The sequence below is a fragment of the Hypanus sabinus genome, chromosome 11 (assembly GCF_030144855.1).
Source record: "Hypanus sabinus isolate sHypSab1 chromosome 11, sHypSab1.hap1, whole genome shotgun sequence".
NCBI classification, from domain to species: domain Eukaryota; kingdom Metazoa; phylum Chordata; class Chondrichthyes; order Myliobatiformes; family Dasyatidae; genus Hypanus; species Hypanus sabinus.
In genome coordinates this window covers 57,072,341-57,089,472 of record NC_082716.1, presented here as the reverse complement: position 1 = coordinate 57,089,472, position 17,132 = coordinate 57,072,341, and the positions used below count along the sequence as shown (strand labels likewise).

The window sequence follows — 17,132 nt, the reverse complement described above, 5'->3', positions numbered from 1 at the left end:
AAAAGGGAGCTGTTGCTTGGTCAATCTCATTCACTTATCTGGTGTCATGCTTAGAATCAAGCAATTTACCAAGCTGTTAAGTGAGCTTTGTTCCAGCAAAATAAAAGAAATTTGAGCATTGTAATATGATAGATAATTTTAAAGACTGTTATAAATAAACATGTGCCAATGAAGCATTTTTGTGTATGTATTTTCTAATAGCTTTGATGTGGAGAATGGCCCCTCTCCAGGCCGGAGTCCATTGGATCCTCAAGCCAGTCCTGGATCAGGGCTTGTCTTGCACACTAATTTTCCAAGCCATAGTCAGCGCCGGGAATCCTTTCTGTATCGCTCAGACAGTGACTATGAATTGTCACCAAAGTCTATGTCCAGGAATTCATCAATTGCAAGTGAAATGTAAGTAAATTGTAAAATCTTAGGATGTTAACGCTGAACAAATTTAAACATATTTGCAGGTCAACCGTGGAAACAATATTTAAGCATTATCTAAAGCAGTAATTTTATGTCATCTGCTTTAATCAAAACTTTCCAATGAGTTTTCTAATTGCTTTGTTCTCTTTGACTGTGTAACATAACCTGATAACGGCAAGATTGCTCATATACATTAGGAATCACCTTGTCTCACAACAGCAACCACTGATATGAAATCTTCCCTGAATAATAATCTTTCAAAGTGAAAAGATTTTTGTGTTCTAATGACAATAAGGAGCAATCTTCTCACCAAAGTTCAAAATTCAAATGTATTATCAAAATATGTATATGTCACCTGAGGGTTATTTTCTTGAAGGCATTCACAGTAGTTAGAAAGAAATACAAGGGAATTAGTAAAAAGATACACACACACACCCACACACCACCCCCCTCCCCCATGTGAAAAAGAAGACACACTGCACAGCTATCCCCACAACTACTTTTTGAAAATCACGTTGTTGAGATTTACTTAATACTGGCAATATTGCCCAACTAACAGCATGGTCCACAAATCCATCATCACCACCTGCTGCACCAGGCACATAGACAAACACACTGATTTATTGATTACTTCTGGAGCAAATGGTGCTTACAAACTTACAGTAAGAGCTGATTGAAGGGCATAGTCCATGGAATTACAATTCAATTCTCAAATGAATTGTGAAAATGTTTGAACAAATGTAATGTATGAAAGTGCACAGTAATTTTAAACAGAACGAGCTTCACCCGTCTATTACAGAGATGTGAAGTCTCACTTGAGAATATCTTATTGTGCAGCTGGAATTTTTAACTTCCTGAACAGGAATCTTAAAATATTTAACCTATCTGTTCTTCTAAGTTCCACTCTGTGTTTGAATTGCTGCATTCAAATTCAGAACACTTTGGCTTCCCCACCATCGCCCTATCAGACTGCAGTTATTTTAATTTTGGTTCCTGGTTTTATAAATCTTTAATCAGAAGGGTGTTTAAGAAAGCTCACTGAGTTAAAAAAAAAATACCTCTACTCAATGATTCTTTTTATATTCATATATTGTTCTGAAACTACCAACTCAGACTGAAGTACCCTTTCAAAGACTTAAGTATTTTGCCTGAATATTCATTTTTATGTGAAGCTAAAGAATTAATATCAAACAATATTCATTCACTTATCATGCCTGATCACAGAACTGTTACCATTACATTTATTCCAGTTTGACCAATACCCAAAGAAAATATATAATGGATATGGGATTCTAGCTAATTGATTTATCTTTTCCTTTGTCATCTGGCTTTATGATCAGATTTTTAATGGTACTATAAGCAAAACAATACATTCAAAAGTCAAACCTGGTGCTATTTTATTCTGATGAAACTATTACACAAGGAAAGTGATGACTCCAAGAGGAAACTTTGAGAGTAGTTTATCAATACATAAGTCAAAATAAAATTAATGTTTCATTTATATTTCATTAATACTGACGAGACCACTTGAGGAACTGGTAAATGATTTGAAAATGCTGGCAAACAGACTGTTACTTTTCTATCTGCTGGCATTTGCAAATCTCTGCCTAGCAGTTAGCAGTAATACAAGTGGAAACATTTTAACATGGTGAACTGGAATGATATCAGTGCAAATTAATTGTTTGATATTTGGACTACAAGTTTTTGCTAGTTAAGAATCATATTCAATGCTGGATTAAGAATAAATTTACACAAGCTGTTGCTCATGAACACTTTCCCAGAAACTATGTAAAAGTGCACCTGTTGATTACCAAATAAAGAACTGGGCTAGAATGTGAAGCCTATCATTTTCTGCAGATGCGGTCGTACCTCTGATTCTCGTCTTCCAGTAATGAATGAAAGAGACTGTGAATATCCGTACCACAAGAGCATTTCAACGTATTATTTACGAGCAGCATGAACTCAAAATCCCAACTGGTTACTATGACAAACAACTGTCTGGACAATTTAGCAGCTGCTAATATCCATGAAACCTGACCCAGGGTGGGATTGTCCTTTCAGAATCAGAATCAGGTTTATTATCACTGATGTATGTCAGGAAATTTGCTGTTTCTGAGGCAGAAGTACAGTGGAAAATGGGGAAAATTATGATAAAATGATAAATTATTTGTTATCTATATCAATGATCAGGATGATAATGTAGTAAACTGGACCAATAAATTTGCTGATGACACCAAGATTGAGAATGAAGTGGAAAGCGAGGAAGATGATCAAAGCCTGCAGGATCTGTACCAGCTGGAAAAAAAATGAACTAAAAACATGGCAGATAGAATTTAATGCAGAGAAATGCAGGTGTTGCACTTTGGGCAGACCAAACAGGGTAGGACTTACATAGTGTGCGGTCAGGAATGGAGGAGTGCAGGAGAACAGAGGGATCTGGAAATACAGATCCGTAATCCCTTGAAAGTGCATCACAGGTTTATATGGTCATAAAGAGCACTTTTGGCACATTGGCCTTAATAAATCAAAGTACTGAGTACAGGAGATGGGATGTTATGTGGAAATTGTATACAACATTGGTGAGGCCTGACTTGGAGTATTGTGTATAGTTTCAGTCTCCGACCTAAAGGAAAGGTGTAAATAAGATTGAAAGAGTGCAGAGAAAATTTACAAGGACTTGCTCGATTTTATTCTCATATTAACCCTCAATGTGATAGATGTCATTCAGAAGTGGCTTCACTGACCCATATGTTTTGGTCATGTCCTACATTACATAACTATTGGAAGGACATATTCGTTACCATTTCCTCAATTTGGAACATCGATTTACAACCTAACTTTATTACTGCAATCTTTGGTATACCAAATGAGGATGGTAATCAGTTTTCTCCTTCAATCAGACGAATGATTGCTTTTGTAACATTAATGGCCAGAAGGTCTATATTACAAAATTGGAAAGAAGTAAACCCTCCTACCACGTCTCAGTGGCTTTTTCAAACTATTTCTTATCTGAGTTTGGAAAAAATTAGGAGCACTATTTTTGACTCGTCAATTAAATTTGAAGTAACTTGGGGACAGTTCATCCGACATTTTCATATGAATTAATTTGGCCTTTCCCAGACCTTCTCTTTGTTTATTCTTGTTCAGGTATGGAGTTCCGGAGTTCTTTGACACTATCATATACTTATAAACTGTTATTATTGCCCATGTTAGTTTTAGTTTAGTGTTTGTTTCATATATATATTTTCTTTCACACATTTCTAATTTTTTTTTCTTTTTCTTTTGATGATTAGTTTTGTTTTTTTTCATATATAATTATATAGACTTGATTGATTAATGTACTTTTTTGTTGTTGATGTTTAATAGGATATCATTATCCTATTAATGTAATCTTAAGTCTATTGTATTCATAACCTATTCATTATTATGTTATGTTTTTTTATATTTATATGAAACTCAATAAAAAGATTGAAAAAGAAAGAAAGAAAGGATGTTGCCAGGACTCCTCCAAGAGGACCACAAACTTGTAGGGTTTGGAGGCATTTCAATGACCCAGAGAGCTATGTTGGTTGGAGTCACGACCTTGTGCTTTGCCTCTTGGTAGGGTCAACCATGCCAAATGGAACAAAGGATAGAGGCCAGATTAAAGCTTGAGGGTCCAGACCAAGATTAACAAGCCTGTCTGGTAAAAAAAAAAAATGATCATGGAAACAGCAATGAAGAATCCTTCTATAGCTATAAGTGACTGTATGGACAGACAGAGGTGGAGGACTTTCATTGCTGCCCTAAACACCAGCAGCTTAAAGGACAGTAATTAAATAAGTTGTCAGTACTTGAGGACCGGAAATATAGCAAAAGGTTGAATAGGTTAGGACTTTATTCACTAGAGCATAAAAGAATAAGGGGAGATTTGATAAGAGGTATACAAAATTATGAGGGCTATAGATGGGATAAATGTAAGCAGGCTTTTTCCACTGAGGCTGGATGAAATAAGAACTAGAGGTTATGGGTTAAGGTAAAAGATGAACTGTTTGAGGAACATGCGGGGGAATTTCACTCAGAGGGTGGTGTAAATATAAAATGAGCTGCCAATGGAAGTTGTGGAGGTGGGTTCAATTTCAAAATTTATGAGAAATTTGAATGGGAGGGATATGGAAGGATATATCCTGGAATCAAGTTGTTGAGACTAGGCAGAGTGATAGCATGGCACAGACTAGAGAGGCCGATGCACCTGTTTCTGTGCTGTACTGTACTATGGATCTGTTATTCTATGCCTCTAAATAAAAAGCGCAGAAGAGGAATAGTGAGTTTGTATTCATTGGTTCATGAATTATTCAGGAATCAGATGGCTGAGGGGAAGAAGCTGATCATAAAATCTTGAGTGTGTATCTTCAGGCACCTGTACCTCCTCCCTGATGATAGTAATGAGAAGAGGGCATGTCCCAGATCGTGAGGGTCCTTAATAATGGATGCTGCTGACCTGAGATGATGCCTTGTGAAGATAACTTTGAAGGTGGGAGGCTTGTGCCCATGATGGAGATGACTGAGTCCAAAACCCTCTGTAGTCTTTTTTACTCTTGTATATTGGAGGTGGTGATGCAATCAGTCAGAATTCTGTCCGCAGTACATCTGTAGAAATCTGAGATTGCCTTTACTGACATATCACATTTCCTCAAACTCATAATGAAATATAGTTGCTGATGTGCCTTCTTTGTAATTGCATCAAAGTGTTGGGCCCCGGATAGATCCTCTGATTTGTTGACACCCAGGAACTTGAAGCTGCTCACCCTTTCCCCTTCTGACCCCTCAATGAAAACTGGTGTATGTTATTCTGGCTTTGCCTTTCTAATCAGTTCCTTGGTCTTTCTGGCAATGAGTTCAAGGTTGTTGCTGTAATACCACTCAACCAGCCTATCTGTCTCACTCCAGTATGCCTCCTCATTGCATTCATACCCTTAAGGCAACTTAAGGAATTGAGGCTAATAGTGATTTTGCTGTCTAACTTCATCGTAAATTGATCGCTGAACTCAGGTATCTGTGCTTCACACTGATGCACCATCAATAACTCTCAGAGATGTGAGTTAAGGTAGGCTTTTATTGGCTGGAAGAAAGCACCGTCAGCAGCAAGCGACCACCACACAACATCCTGGAGACTGAGGGAGGAGCAATGCCTCCAATCGCCTTTATACAGGGGTCTGTGGGAGGAGCCACAGAAGCAGTCAGTGGGGGTGGGGGGGGGCATGTCCAGACAGGTATATGTAGTTCACCACACACACACCATATTGCACTGATCAATCAAGTTATCTGGAAAGCAGTAGTGCAAGTCAGTTGTACAACCTTTAAGCTTGATTTTCAAATAAACCGGTATTTGTCACCAATGCCCAGTAATAAATCTGTTCTAATTTTATTTGCTGCCACGGTTATTTCCACTGCTTCCAGTAAGTTCCACATGATGAAATTTGAATGTCTCCTTTGACCTACTTTGTGCCTGAAATGTACATAATGTCAGAATTGAAGAAGAACTGAAAGCAGTATCCAGCTGGATCAACAGTGAATTCTAGTTTTCTTTCATGAATGCCCAGTACCAGTTAACAAACCCCAAGCTGGACCTCCAGTTACTGCAATTTCATCCAAAACATACGAAAGGAATTTCCAGAAATGACATTCAGGTACAACATAGCAAAACATAATTATGATACAGTATGAGAAACTAGTGCAAAAACACGGGGTCGTGCTGTATAACATTTGTCCGTATTCCATCTTTAGTCAACTTGAGGTAGCTTTAAAATGATATAAGCATTAATCATACAGTAATGATTTTAATGAGAATAAAATATCCAAGGCATATTATACAATCACCATTATGCGAAGGAAGGATGTAGAAAGAAGGGAATTTGTTTACAAATTTGGATTTTAAAGAGGGATCAAAAGAGACGAGAAAGTTGAGGGAATGGAAGAATGTCATAAAGTCTTGCAGCTTAAGCTCTAACCTCCCATATTTAAGAGAAAGAGGATATCAAAGGAGTCCAAGGCAAGGGAAATTGTGGGGATGCCTTATGATCACATCAGTTTTGGCCAACAACAGGCCAAAGGATAGTTTGTCAAGGAATGGGTGAATGGGCAGGGTAATTAACACAGCAGAAAGCCCATCATTTTCACCTTCCCATTCACCTTAGTGATTTGTTCCAGAGTTTGAAAGTAACTTACAATATTCAGCAATACTAAAAGAATAGAACATATGGAGATTTATTGCTCAAACATGGAGGAATACAGCACAGTACAGGCCCTTCACCCATGGTGCTGTCCTGACCTTTTAACCTATTCTATGACCAATCTAACCCTTCCCTGACACATAGCTCACCATTTTTCTTTCATCCATGTGCCTATATAGGTGTCTTTTAAATGCCCCTAATGTACCTGCTTCTGCCACCACCCCTGGCAGCATGTTACACTATTATCTGGGTAAAAACCTATCCCCTATACTTCTCCTCCAGTCACCTTAAAATTACGCCCGCTCATATTTGCCATTTCCACTCCAGGAAAACGTCTCTAGCTGTCTACTTCATCTATGCCTCTTATCATCTTGTGTACCTCTCATCCTCCTTTGCTCCAAAAAGTGTAAACCTAGCTCTATCTTTATAAAACATGATCTCTAATCCTGACAATGTCCTGGTAAATCTCCTCAGTACCCTCTCTTAAGCTTCCACATTTTTCCTATAATGAGGCAACTAGAAGCGAAAACAATGCTCCCAAGTGCGGTCTTACCAAGTTTAATGAAGCTACAACATTACCTCAATCCCCAACTAATGAAGTACAGCTCTCCATCCTATCAACTTGTGTGGCAACTTTAAGGGATCTATGGACGTGGATGCTAAAATGCTTTTACTCCTTCATGCTACTAAGAATCCTATCATTAACCTCCAGGTATTCTGTATGCTGCCTTCAGTTTTGAAACTCCAAAGTCTATCCCATCACACTTTTTAGATCCTCATTTGCCAAATCCAATTCCCGAAAGCCATCTGGTACCTGCAGAGCTTAGGTTAATCAATTTTATTTTAGGCATTTTGCAGCGCTATAGTACATTTTTCAGTGAACCAAGTGAGTTTAAAGGGAGCACAGGAAGCAAAGCCCAGTGAGTTTTAAAGGATCGCAGGACAGGAGTTTAAAGGTTGTGTAGAAAATGGGGCACTGGTTGCTTCAGAGGAAGTATGGGAAATGGGCACTAGTGTGTTCATAAAGTACAGGAATGTAGATAGTTGTTTATGAGGAATGCTGGAAACAGAGCCCTTATGAGTCTTCAGGGAGCATGAGAACTGGGACCATAAAATTCTAGGATTCACACAGAAATGGAACCTGGGAATATAACTCCATGAATGTGATATTAGGGCCGGGTGAGTTTATCGGGAGCTTGGGAAAGAGGTTCAGGTGAGTTTATAAGTAATGTTTGAAATGGAGTCAAGGTTAAGTTTATAAGCATCACAGAAAACTGGACTCCAGTGAGTTTATCATGGGAACAGGGCCATGGTGAGTTTAAAGGGAGTGTAGGAAACAAAACCAGATGAGCCAATGACAAAGCATTGTGATTTGTGACCAATGAGATAAAAGACTTATCAGAATTTCAAATCATCTTGAAGATGTATTGCACTCCATGCAGAGACCTTAAGAAATATAAACAACAGATCTTCAGTATATTTTTGCAAATGTATTCTTAAGAGAGCTCCCCACACTCTACTGTTGAGATATATATTTGGCCCTGAATGAATCTTACAGGTTATTTATTTATTCTAGTAGTAAATATTATTGGCTGTTTACATTTTATCTCATAACATAGTAATCAGTTGACCCATTTGAATCTATTCTTGCTCTTTTTATCTGTGACAATCTTTTGTTCTTACACCTTTTCCTTTTCCCAGCTTGCAGTTTTCTTCTACTAAAAACAAAGTTCTAAGTTTAATGGTTCAATAGCTCACGCCTCTGTCATGTCCTATTGGTTCCATTTTTCAGATCAGACATATTTGTGTCCAAATTTCAAAGCAGCCATACTGAAACCTATGATAAAAGTTTACACAGCAAAAAGTGGTGGTGTCATTCCCATCGTGAAGCACAGTGATTTGTACTTTGTATGCTAATTTATTAAAATTCATTTTTAGTATTCTAATCAATGTGAAAAGTCATGTCAATTGACTGGACTGACTTGTTTTGTTCTATCTTTTCAGACATGGAGATGACTTGATAGTTACACCGTTTGCACAGGTATATTAATTAAATTTTCTTTTTGTTGTGAGTTTTCCTCCTCTTCCCCTTTTGTCTCTTATGTTCTTCCCTTCGTGTTTTCCCTGATTCCCTGGAGTGCTTGTTTTGTCCAGAAATGCATGAAAGCTAACAGCCTGTTCTCGGAACTATGAGAGTCACTCTGAAAATTGGCATCAAATGTTTATGAGAATGGTCCACTGGGACAGCTGTTCTTGGATATCTTCCTTTGCTTTCAGCATGAAGAAACCCCATTAATCCAGCTGTACTTAAAATGTTGTTAAAAATTGTCTTACGTTTCACTCTTTGAAAAAAAAATGTAGTCCCATTCTTGTACAAGTCTCGTGACGCCTGTTACCTCTACTAAACAGTGTTTGGGCTTTTCTGCTAAAGTTAATGTCAGTTGTATAGGCAAACCTAAATGGAATTTTCTGGGACATCCTGTAATAGCTACTCTACCATCTTCCTCATTATCCTCTATTTACAGTATATTTTTGTGGAATTGCTTTCAAAGAGTACCATGTCTGTTCAATAAATAGGCATATTAGTTATTTTATTTATTTTTATTTAGAGATTTAGTGTGGAGCAGGGCTCCCCCCCCCCCCCCACCAGCCCAATAAGCCACATGGCCCAATAACCTACCTATTTAACACTAGCTTAATCACAGGACAATTTACAATGACCAATTAACTTTCTAACCAGTATGTCTTTGGACTGTGGGAGGAAACCCATGTGGTTAGTCAAGAGAATGTGCAAACTCCTTACAGGCGGTGCTGGATTGAACTCCAAACTCCAGAATGCCCTGAGTTGCAATAGCATCCTGCTGACAGCTATACCACTGTGGCACCCATTACGATTATATATATTCTGCCACAAATGTATTAACAAGTGTGAAATCCCACCATGTAAATCAATGGGTATCTGACATCATAACTAATCTCAATCTCAACTCACTGTGTCCTTGACAACTTTCTGGCAAGAATCACACAATACACAGAACACTTGAGGAACTCATCAGGTCAGGCAACATCTGTGGAGGGGAATACACAGTGAACGTTTTGTGCTGAGACCCTTCATGAGGACTGGAAGGAACGGGAAGAGGGCAGGAGCCAGAGTTAGAAGGTGGTTTTCCACCCAAGGTCCACAAACCTAACTGTCCCGTTAGGCCCATTGTTGTCCGTATGCTTTGACTTCATTTTGTCCCCCTTGTTCCAGTGCTTCTTCCTACACCTACGCAGAGCTCGTCAATTTTATCAACTTTGCCACCACTTCTACACTACCCTGAACTTTTTCTTGATTCATCTCTGACACCTCTCTGTCCTTTCTCAATCCCTCTGTCTGTGGAGACCAACTGTCTACTGACATCCTTGACAAACCCAATGACTCTCACAGTTATCCTGACCACACCTCTTCCCACTACTTCTCTTGTAAAAATGCCATTCCCTTTTCTTCATTCTTCTGACTCCACTGCAACTGATGGTTTCCATTCCAAAACATCGAAGATGTTTTTTTTAAACAAATGAGGTTTCCCTTCTGCCACCATCTTTGCTGCTGCCCTCACCAGCATCTCCTCCATTGCTGACACGTCTGCCCTGACACTATCCTCCTGCTATTGTAACAGGGATAGGGTTCCCCTTACCTTTACCTACCACCCACAAACCTCTGTATCCAGCACATAATTCTCCTCAACTTCCACCTATATCCAATAGGATCCTACCACTGGTACGTTTTTTCCTCCACCACCCCCCCCCCCCCAATCGCTTTCTATAGGAATCACCCACAAGGGAGTGTGACTCACTTATTCACTTGTCCCTTCCCGTTGATCTTCCTCCTGGCACTTACCCTTGTGACCATGCTAAGTACCACACCTGCCCCTACACCTCCTCTCTCACCACCATTGAGGGCCTCAAACAGTCCTTCCAGGTGAGGCAACATTTCACCTGCAAGTCTGTCAGTCACCTATTGTATCCGAAGGTCCTGGTGCAGCCTCCTCCACTGCAGTGGGATCTGACACAGATAGGGGGACCACTTTGTTGAACATCTTTGCTCTGACTGCTTCAACAGCCAGGATCTCCCGGTGGCCACCCAGTCCAATTCAACTTCCCATGCTCCAACTGACATGTCTGTCCAAGGTCTCCACTCATGCCATGATGAGGCAAAACTCAGGTGGAAGAACCAGTACTTCATATTCTATCTGGGTAACTTCCAACCTGTTGGCATGAACATTGATTTGTCTAACCTCTGCTAATCACTCTCCCCTATTCACCCCACCTCCACCTTCTTACTCTTTTCCCCATCCCCATTCTGACTACTCTCTCACCCTCTCTTTCTCCACCGTTATGACTTCCCTTTGGTCGCCTTCCTTGTCTTTATTCTACAGTCCACTGTCTTCTCCTATCAGATTCCTTCTTCTTCAGCCCTTTACCTCTTCCACCTATCACCTCCCAGCTTCTTATATCATCACTGTCTATCCACCCACCTTGCCCCCTCACCTGTCATCTACCAGCTTGTACTTTTCAGTCTGCCCCATCTTTTTGTTCTGGCTTCTGTCTCCTTTCATTCAAGTCCTGATGAAATATTTTGGCTTGAAAAATTGACTGTTCATCTCCTCTATAGATGCTGCCTCTCCTTCTGAGTTCCTCCAGCACTTTTGAGTGTTGTGTGAGATTTCCAATATCTGCAGAATCTCTGGTGTCTAGGAATCACTCACAGGAAGGTTTCAGCAAGGACTGCTGGAAGACAACTTGTTAACAACAAAACATTTTCCAATAAAGAGAGGCTGGAAAGCAATTCCCTCTTCTGATGTTTTATTTCTTCCTACAGCCTTAGAAACAATGGAATGAAATTAGTGGACTCTGGTAACACAAACATTCCAGCTCAAGTTTATCCTAGTGTGCTTGATTGCATCATTTTGCCCAAAGCCTTGCTGGAATCAACTACTTTATAAATGAATGGAAATTGAATCTAGCACTTACTTCACCTTTTAACTAAGTTTCAAATTGGGCAATTCTTTATAAGCAGATTATCTGAAAACCATTAAAATATCTTTAAGTGAACAAACTGCTTTTATTTTTCAAGGTACTGGCCAGCTTGCGGAGTGTGAGGAGCAATTTCTCAATACTAACAAATGTTCATGGAGCCCCAAGCAAGTAAGTTCCTCATAAGAGTTAGATACTGGGGCATTCTAACCTGCATGACGACTCAAGTTTGCTCTGACCTCTGTCTTCTGTTTAGGTTCTAGCTCAGCTGTTCTTTTTTAGTGTTTTTGTGGATTTCTGGGGATGGTTTTGGGGATAAACAGGGGAGTTAGGATAGGGTTTTAGGGGCATGCATGTGAGTTAATTAGGGACATCTGTGGATCAGGCTCCGATGTCTGACAGACCAGCGTGGACAAAGGCTGGCGCCTCCCTCACTGTCAACCAGTTCCTGGCAGGATCTGGAGTCAGAATTCCGTGCAGGCAAGAGGAAATAGGTCTGATGGCTCCCTAGGTTCACAAATCAGTGAGACTGGAGTTCGGAACCTAGTGTTGGGTGATCAGCAATTCCTGAGGTTGATGCCAAGAATCGACCTGTGGATTGAATCAGAAGTCCGGATTTTGAAGCCTGTTGGCTGGAGTCCAGGGCCTCTCTGTTTTCTGCAGACCGGCCAATGCTCCACCCATGCTAGTAACTTCCCTGTAATTCCATGGGCTCTCTTCTTGCTAAGCAGCCTCGTGTGCGGCAACTTATCAAAGGCCTTCTGAAAATCCAAGTAAACCACATCCACTGCAAATCCTTTGTCTGCCCTACTTGTAATTTCCTCAAAAATTGCAGTAGGTTAGTCAGGCAACTTTTTCCTTTCAGGAAACCATGCTAGCTCTGTCTTGTCTTGTCCTCAGTGTCGAGATCTCTAAGGATCTAACTTGGTTCCAACATATTGATGTAGTTGTAAAGAAGGCAAGACAGCGACTATACTTTATTAGGAGTTTAAACAGATTTGGCATGTCAACAAATACATCAAAAACTTCTATAGTTGTACCATGGAGAGCATTCTGACAGGCTGCATCACTGTCTGGTATGGAGGGACTACTGCACAGGACTGAAAGAAGCTGCAGATGGCTGTAAATCTAGTCAGCTGTATCTTGGGGCACTAGCCTACAAAGTATCCAGGACATTTTTAGTGAGCGGTGTCTCAGAAAGGCAGTGTCCATTATTAAGGACCTCCAGCACCCAGGACGTGCCCTTTTCTCACTGTTACCATTGGGTAGGAGGTACAGAAGCCTGAAGGCACACACTCAGCGATTCAGGAACAGCTTCTTCCCCTCTGTCACCCGATTCCTACATGGACATTGATGCTTTGAACACTACCTCACTTTGTTTAATATAGTCTTTTTGTTGTTGCACATTCTTTTAAATCTATTCAATATATGTAATTCATTTACTTGTTTGTTTTTTATAATGATTTATTTTATTTATTATTTTTTTTCACCCTCGACTAGATTATGTATCACATTGAATTGCTGCTGCTAAGTTAACAAATTTCACGTCACATGCTGCTGATAGTAAACCTGATTCTGATTCTGAAGTGCCTCCGGGTACTCCATAATCTCATCCCTAACAATTGACTCCAACAACTTCCCAACCACTGATGTCAGGCTAACAGGTCTATGGTTTCCTTTCAGCTGCCTCTGAACCTTAAAGAGCTTTCAGTATCTTTGATATTAGTCACCAGCTTCCTTTCATAATTTATCTTTTCCTTCCTAATGACCTTCTTAGTTTCTTTCTGCAAGTTTTTAAAACCATTCCAATCTTCTATCTCCCACAGCTTTGGCTTCCTTGTATATCCTCTCTTTTGCTTTTACTTTGGCTCTGATATAATTTGTCAGCCACAGTTGTGGCCTTCCATTCAAAAAATTCTTCTTATTTGTAATATATCTGTCTTGCACTGTCCTCATTTTTTGCAGAAACTCCAGCTATTTCCGCTCTGTTGTCCTTCCTGCTAGTGTCTCTTTCCAGTCAACTTTGGCCAGTTCCCCTCTCATGCTATTGTAATTTCCTTTATTCCACTGAAATACCTACACATTGGAATTTAGTTTATCCTTCTCAAATTTCAAAGTGAACTCGATCATACTGTGATCACTGTTCCCTAAGGGTTCCTTAACCTTAACAACAACACACACAAAATGCTGGTGGAACACAGCAGGCCAGGCAGCATCTATAGGGAGAAGCACTGTCGACGTTTCGGGCCAAGACCCTTCGTCAGCACAGGTCAGGTCAGGACGAAGGGTCTCAGCTCGAAACGTCGACAGTGCTTCTCCCTATAGATGCTGCCTGGCCTGCTGTGTTCTACCAGCATTTTATGTGTGTTGTTGTTTGAATTTCCAGCATCTGCAGATTTTCTCGTGTTTGCTCTTAACCTTAAGCTCTCTTATCACCTCTGGATCATTACACAACACCCAATCCAGCACAGCCAATCCCCTGGTGGGCTCAACTGCAAGCTTCCCTAAAAAGCCATCTCTTAGACATTCTACAAATTCTCTGTCTTGAGGTCCAGTACTGGCCTGGTTTGTCCAAACCACTTTCATGTTAAAATCCCCAAAGATTATCATGACACATTGCCCTTTTCTATCTCCTACTGTAATTTGTAGTCCACATGCTGGCTGCTGTTTGGAGGCCTGTATAAACTGTCATTAGGGCCCTTTTACCCCTTCCATTTCTTAACTCAACCCATAGAAACTCTATACCTTCCAATCCTATGTCATCCCTTTCTAATGTGTTATGTACCCCGTAACTGGGTCACTTACCAGCAAAGATAGAGAGGTCTGTTGAAGTCTGATGGTACTATTTTTAACAGTATTTATTGACAAAAATACACCAAAATAATATCAATGCAAACATACAGATAATATGTCGTCAATACTAAATCTAAAAGTGCGGGTATAATAATAATCAATAAGAAATAGCTCTATCGTTCTCTAGGGGATAATGTATTGTCCGATGGAAATATAAAAGTCACTCAAGTTTATTCAAGCTGCAGCTTTTGGTTGGAGAGAAAGACAGGGGTTTAACTTGCTCATTCCTTTTATGATGTCAATCCTTCGAGAGTCGTTGGGGGCTGATTTCCCCTTTGTTGTTAGCTAAAGCCGTTCTTCTGTGGCAAGGCCCACCAATTCTGAGGCAAATGGAAAAGGACGCACGTGGCTTTCTACCGGCTTTCGCTATTACGCTGTTACAGGATTTTGAGCGTTTCTTCTGGTGCGTCTGAGGGGCTGTTCCCAGAGACCCTCTTTTATCCCCACTCACGGCATCTCAGATGTCATTCAGGTTGGGGAGGATGCCATCCCCCAACCAGCCCATGTTGCCTGATTCCTTGAGGGCATCAATGAATAGCACAGCGCTCAATACACAATTCCGTCTCCAAGAGACAATAGCCATTATCAATGGTTCCGCCTTTCGGAGGCCAGGACACATTTCAGACTCCTTGTGTATTCTGCATGTCTTTCTCTCATTTCCTGGGTCTCCTGCCCTGACTGAATAGTGACCTTGCTATTCTCAAAAAGGAGTGGGGGGGGCAGCACAGCCGTAACACCCCCTTTCTTCAACGCGTTTTTTACCATCAGAAAAAAATGAAGTAATACAGAGTCTTACAGGATTTTAGAATCTAACACCATACAAAAGTTTTTTTTTTAAACAGGGTAATACAGTTATACATTCAATTCAGTATCTAGATGGTTACCGATTACATTGTCACTTCCTTTAATATCTTAACATTTTGTACCTTACTAAAGTCTTGTAGCATCAGACTCCAATTTAATAACTGCCTATTCGTAGGTCTTATTTTTCTTTAGCAAACAAAAACTAAAGAGTTGTGATCTTAGCTTACGGGTATACTACAAAAGTTCATGCAAATACTAATCTTTATGTTGCTTTCAAATTTAACAAGCCGGCTTCCATGGGGTTGTCTTTATTATTCACATGCTTTGTCGAAATCCCGTAAAACCGGCTTTTGCTATTTAAAAATGGCGTCCCCATTAACCCTCGCCTCTTTTCCAGTTAATTCCCACGTGGGGAGCTTGTGCACCCTGGCGAAATAGGCTTTCGTCCGCTCCTTCCATAGGAGTTATTTTATCAACAATGTGTCCCAAACTTAGACCATCTTCTGAATTTCCACCCAATTCTTTAATTTTACGCAAGTTGCTAGTTTTCTCTTCAGGACCCTTCAGGCTATTAGTTTTCAGTTCAAACTCTTTGTTCAAACAGCATTTCAAATTCTGCCTTTTCACACCACCCTCTGGAATAACAATAGCGTGTGGGGCCCCTTTACCTTCCAACTCAACCTGTAATTGGCTTTGTGGTACCACGCCATTCTCTCTGTAGCCTGGTTGCTGCCTTTGATATCAGTCCAGCATTTAAATTTTCTTCATTCAATTTGGGAACTACATATTTCCCTTTTCCTTCAATAATAATATTCATCTCCCCACTAACTTTTAACACACCTTCGAGCACAAACACCTGGGAACTCTCACTTCCCACTATTACCAAGGTTAACCCTTTCTTCACTGAACCAAGTCCATCTGACCCACAAGGACTGCATTCCTTTTCAACTGAATCAAATACCTCAGACTTTTTCTGAGCTCCATTACTAGGTTCAGTACCACGTGCATCCATATCTTGGACACACTCAAATGGGACAGTTGCCTCTTCCAGGCTTTCAATACCCGTACCCGGTCCAAATTCTAAATTCCCCTGATCCTCCCAGTTACTCTCTGGGCAACTCCCTTCCAGAGTAAACTGAACCCTGCGGGCTGAAACAACCTCATCTGCCAACCCAGCAGACTTCTTCAAGGTAATGGCATCCTTTTCATCTAGGACTGCCCTCATTTCATTATCGGGAACACCTTTAGAATTTTCAACTTCTTCAAACAGTTCTGTCAAACCAGACAGATCATCCATGTCCAACTCTGGACCTTTTAACAGCTCTATCTGTTTCTCATCTTTATTTCGTGCCTCTAGAACTTTTCTCCTCGATAAGGGCAGGTCTACCCCCTCTCCCTTACTCTCTTTCACTTTACTACTCTTCGTTTTACCACCCTCTAAACCCTCGTGGTACAGGGTCAGTAAAAACGTCTCGGCCAAATCGATACTGGCCTGATTTAAACTGCTCCCTTTCTCAGCTGCCTTTCTCGACATGCTGCGAGTGGTCATGAATGCGGGATAGATCTTGGAATCTAGGGGCAGAGCCTCCACCGGCTGTCTCGTCAGCGTCATTGCTGTCCAAACCTTACCACCGGCTAAATCATTACCCAGAAGGACGTCCACGTCAGTTCTTGGGAATTCTGATCGCACCCCTATTTCAATTGTGATACCAGCTCACAATCCATAATGACCTTATGCAAGGGAACCATTTCCATCCCTTTTCCTATTCCTTTCACAGCTACCATTCCCATCTTGCGACCAAAATCCAGTACCTTACTGCTAATCAATGATAGTTC

The 17,132-nt window shown here is 40.5% G+C and overlaps 1 protein-coding gene across 1 annotated transcript in view; it reads left to right on the top strand.

The window, feature by feature from the left end:
- The window catches only part of pde4ba (phosphodiesterase 4B, cAMP-specific a), a 257,430-nt gene that overhangs the window by 15,487 nt on the left and 224,811 nt on the right, over positions 1 to 17,132 (top strand). The window contains exons 2-4 of the mRNA XM_059984382.1: positions 202 to 396; positions 8,628 to 8,664; positions 11,740 to 11,810. Of these exons, the coding sequence (XP_059840365.1) occupies positions 202 to 396; positions 8,628 to 8,664; positions 11,740 to 11,810 (303 nt within the window). The remainder of the gene's footprint in view (positions 1 to 201; positions 397 to 8,627; positions 8,665 to 11,739; positions 11,811 to 17,132) is intronic.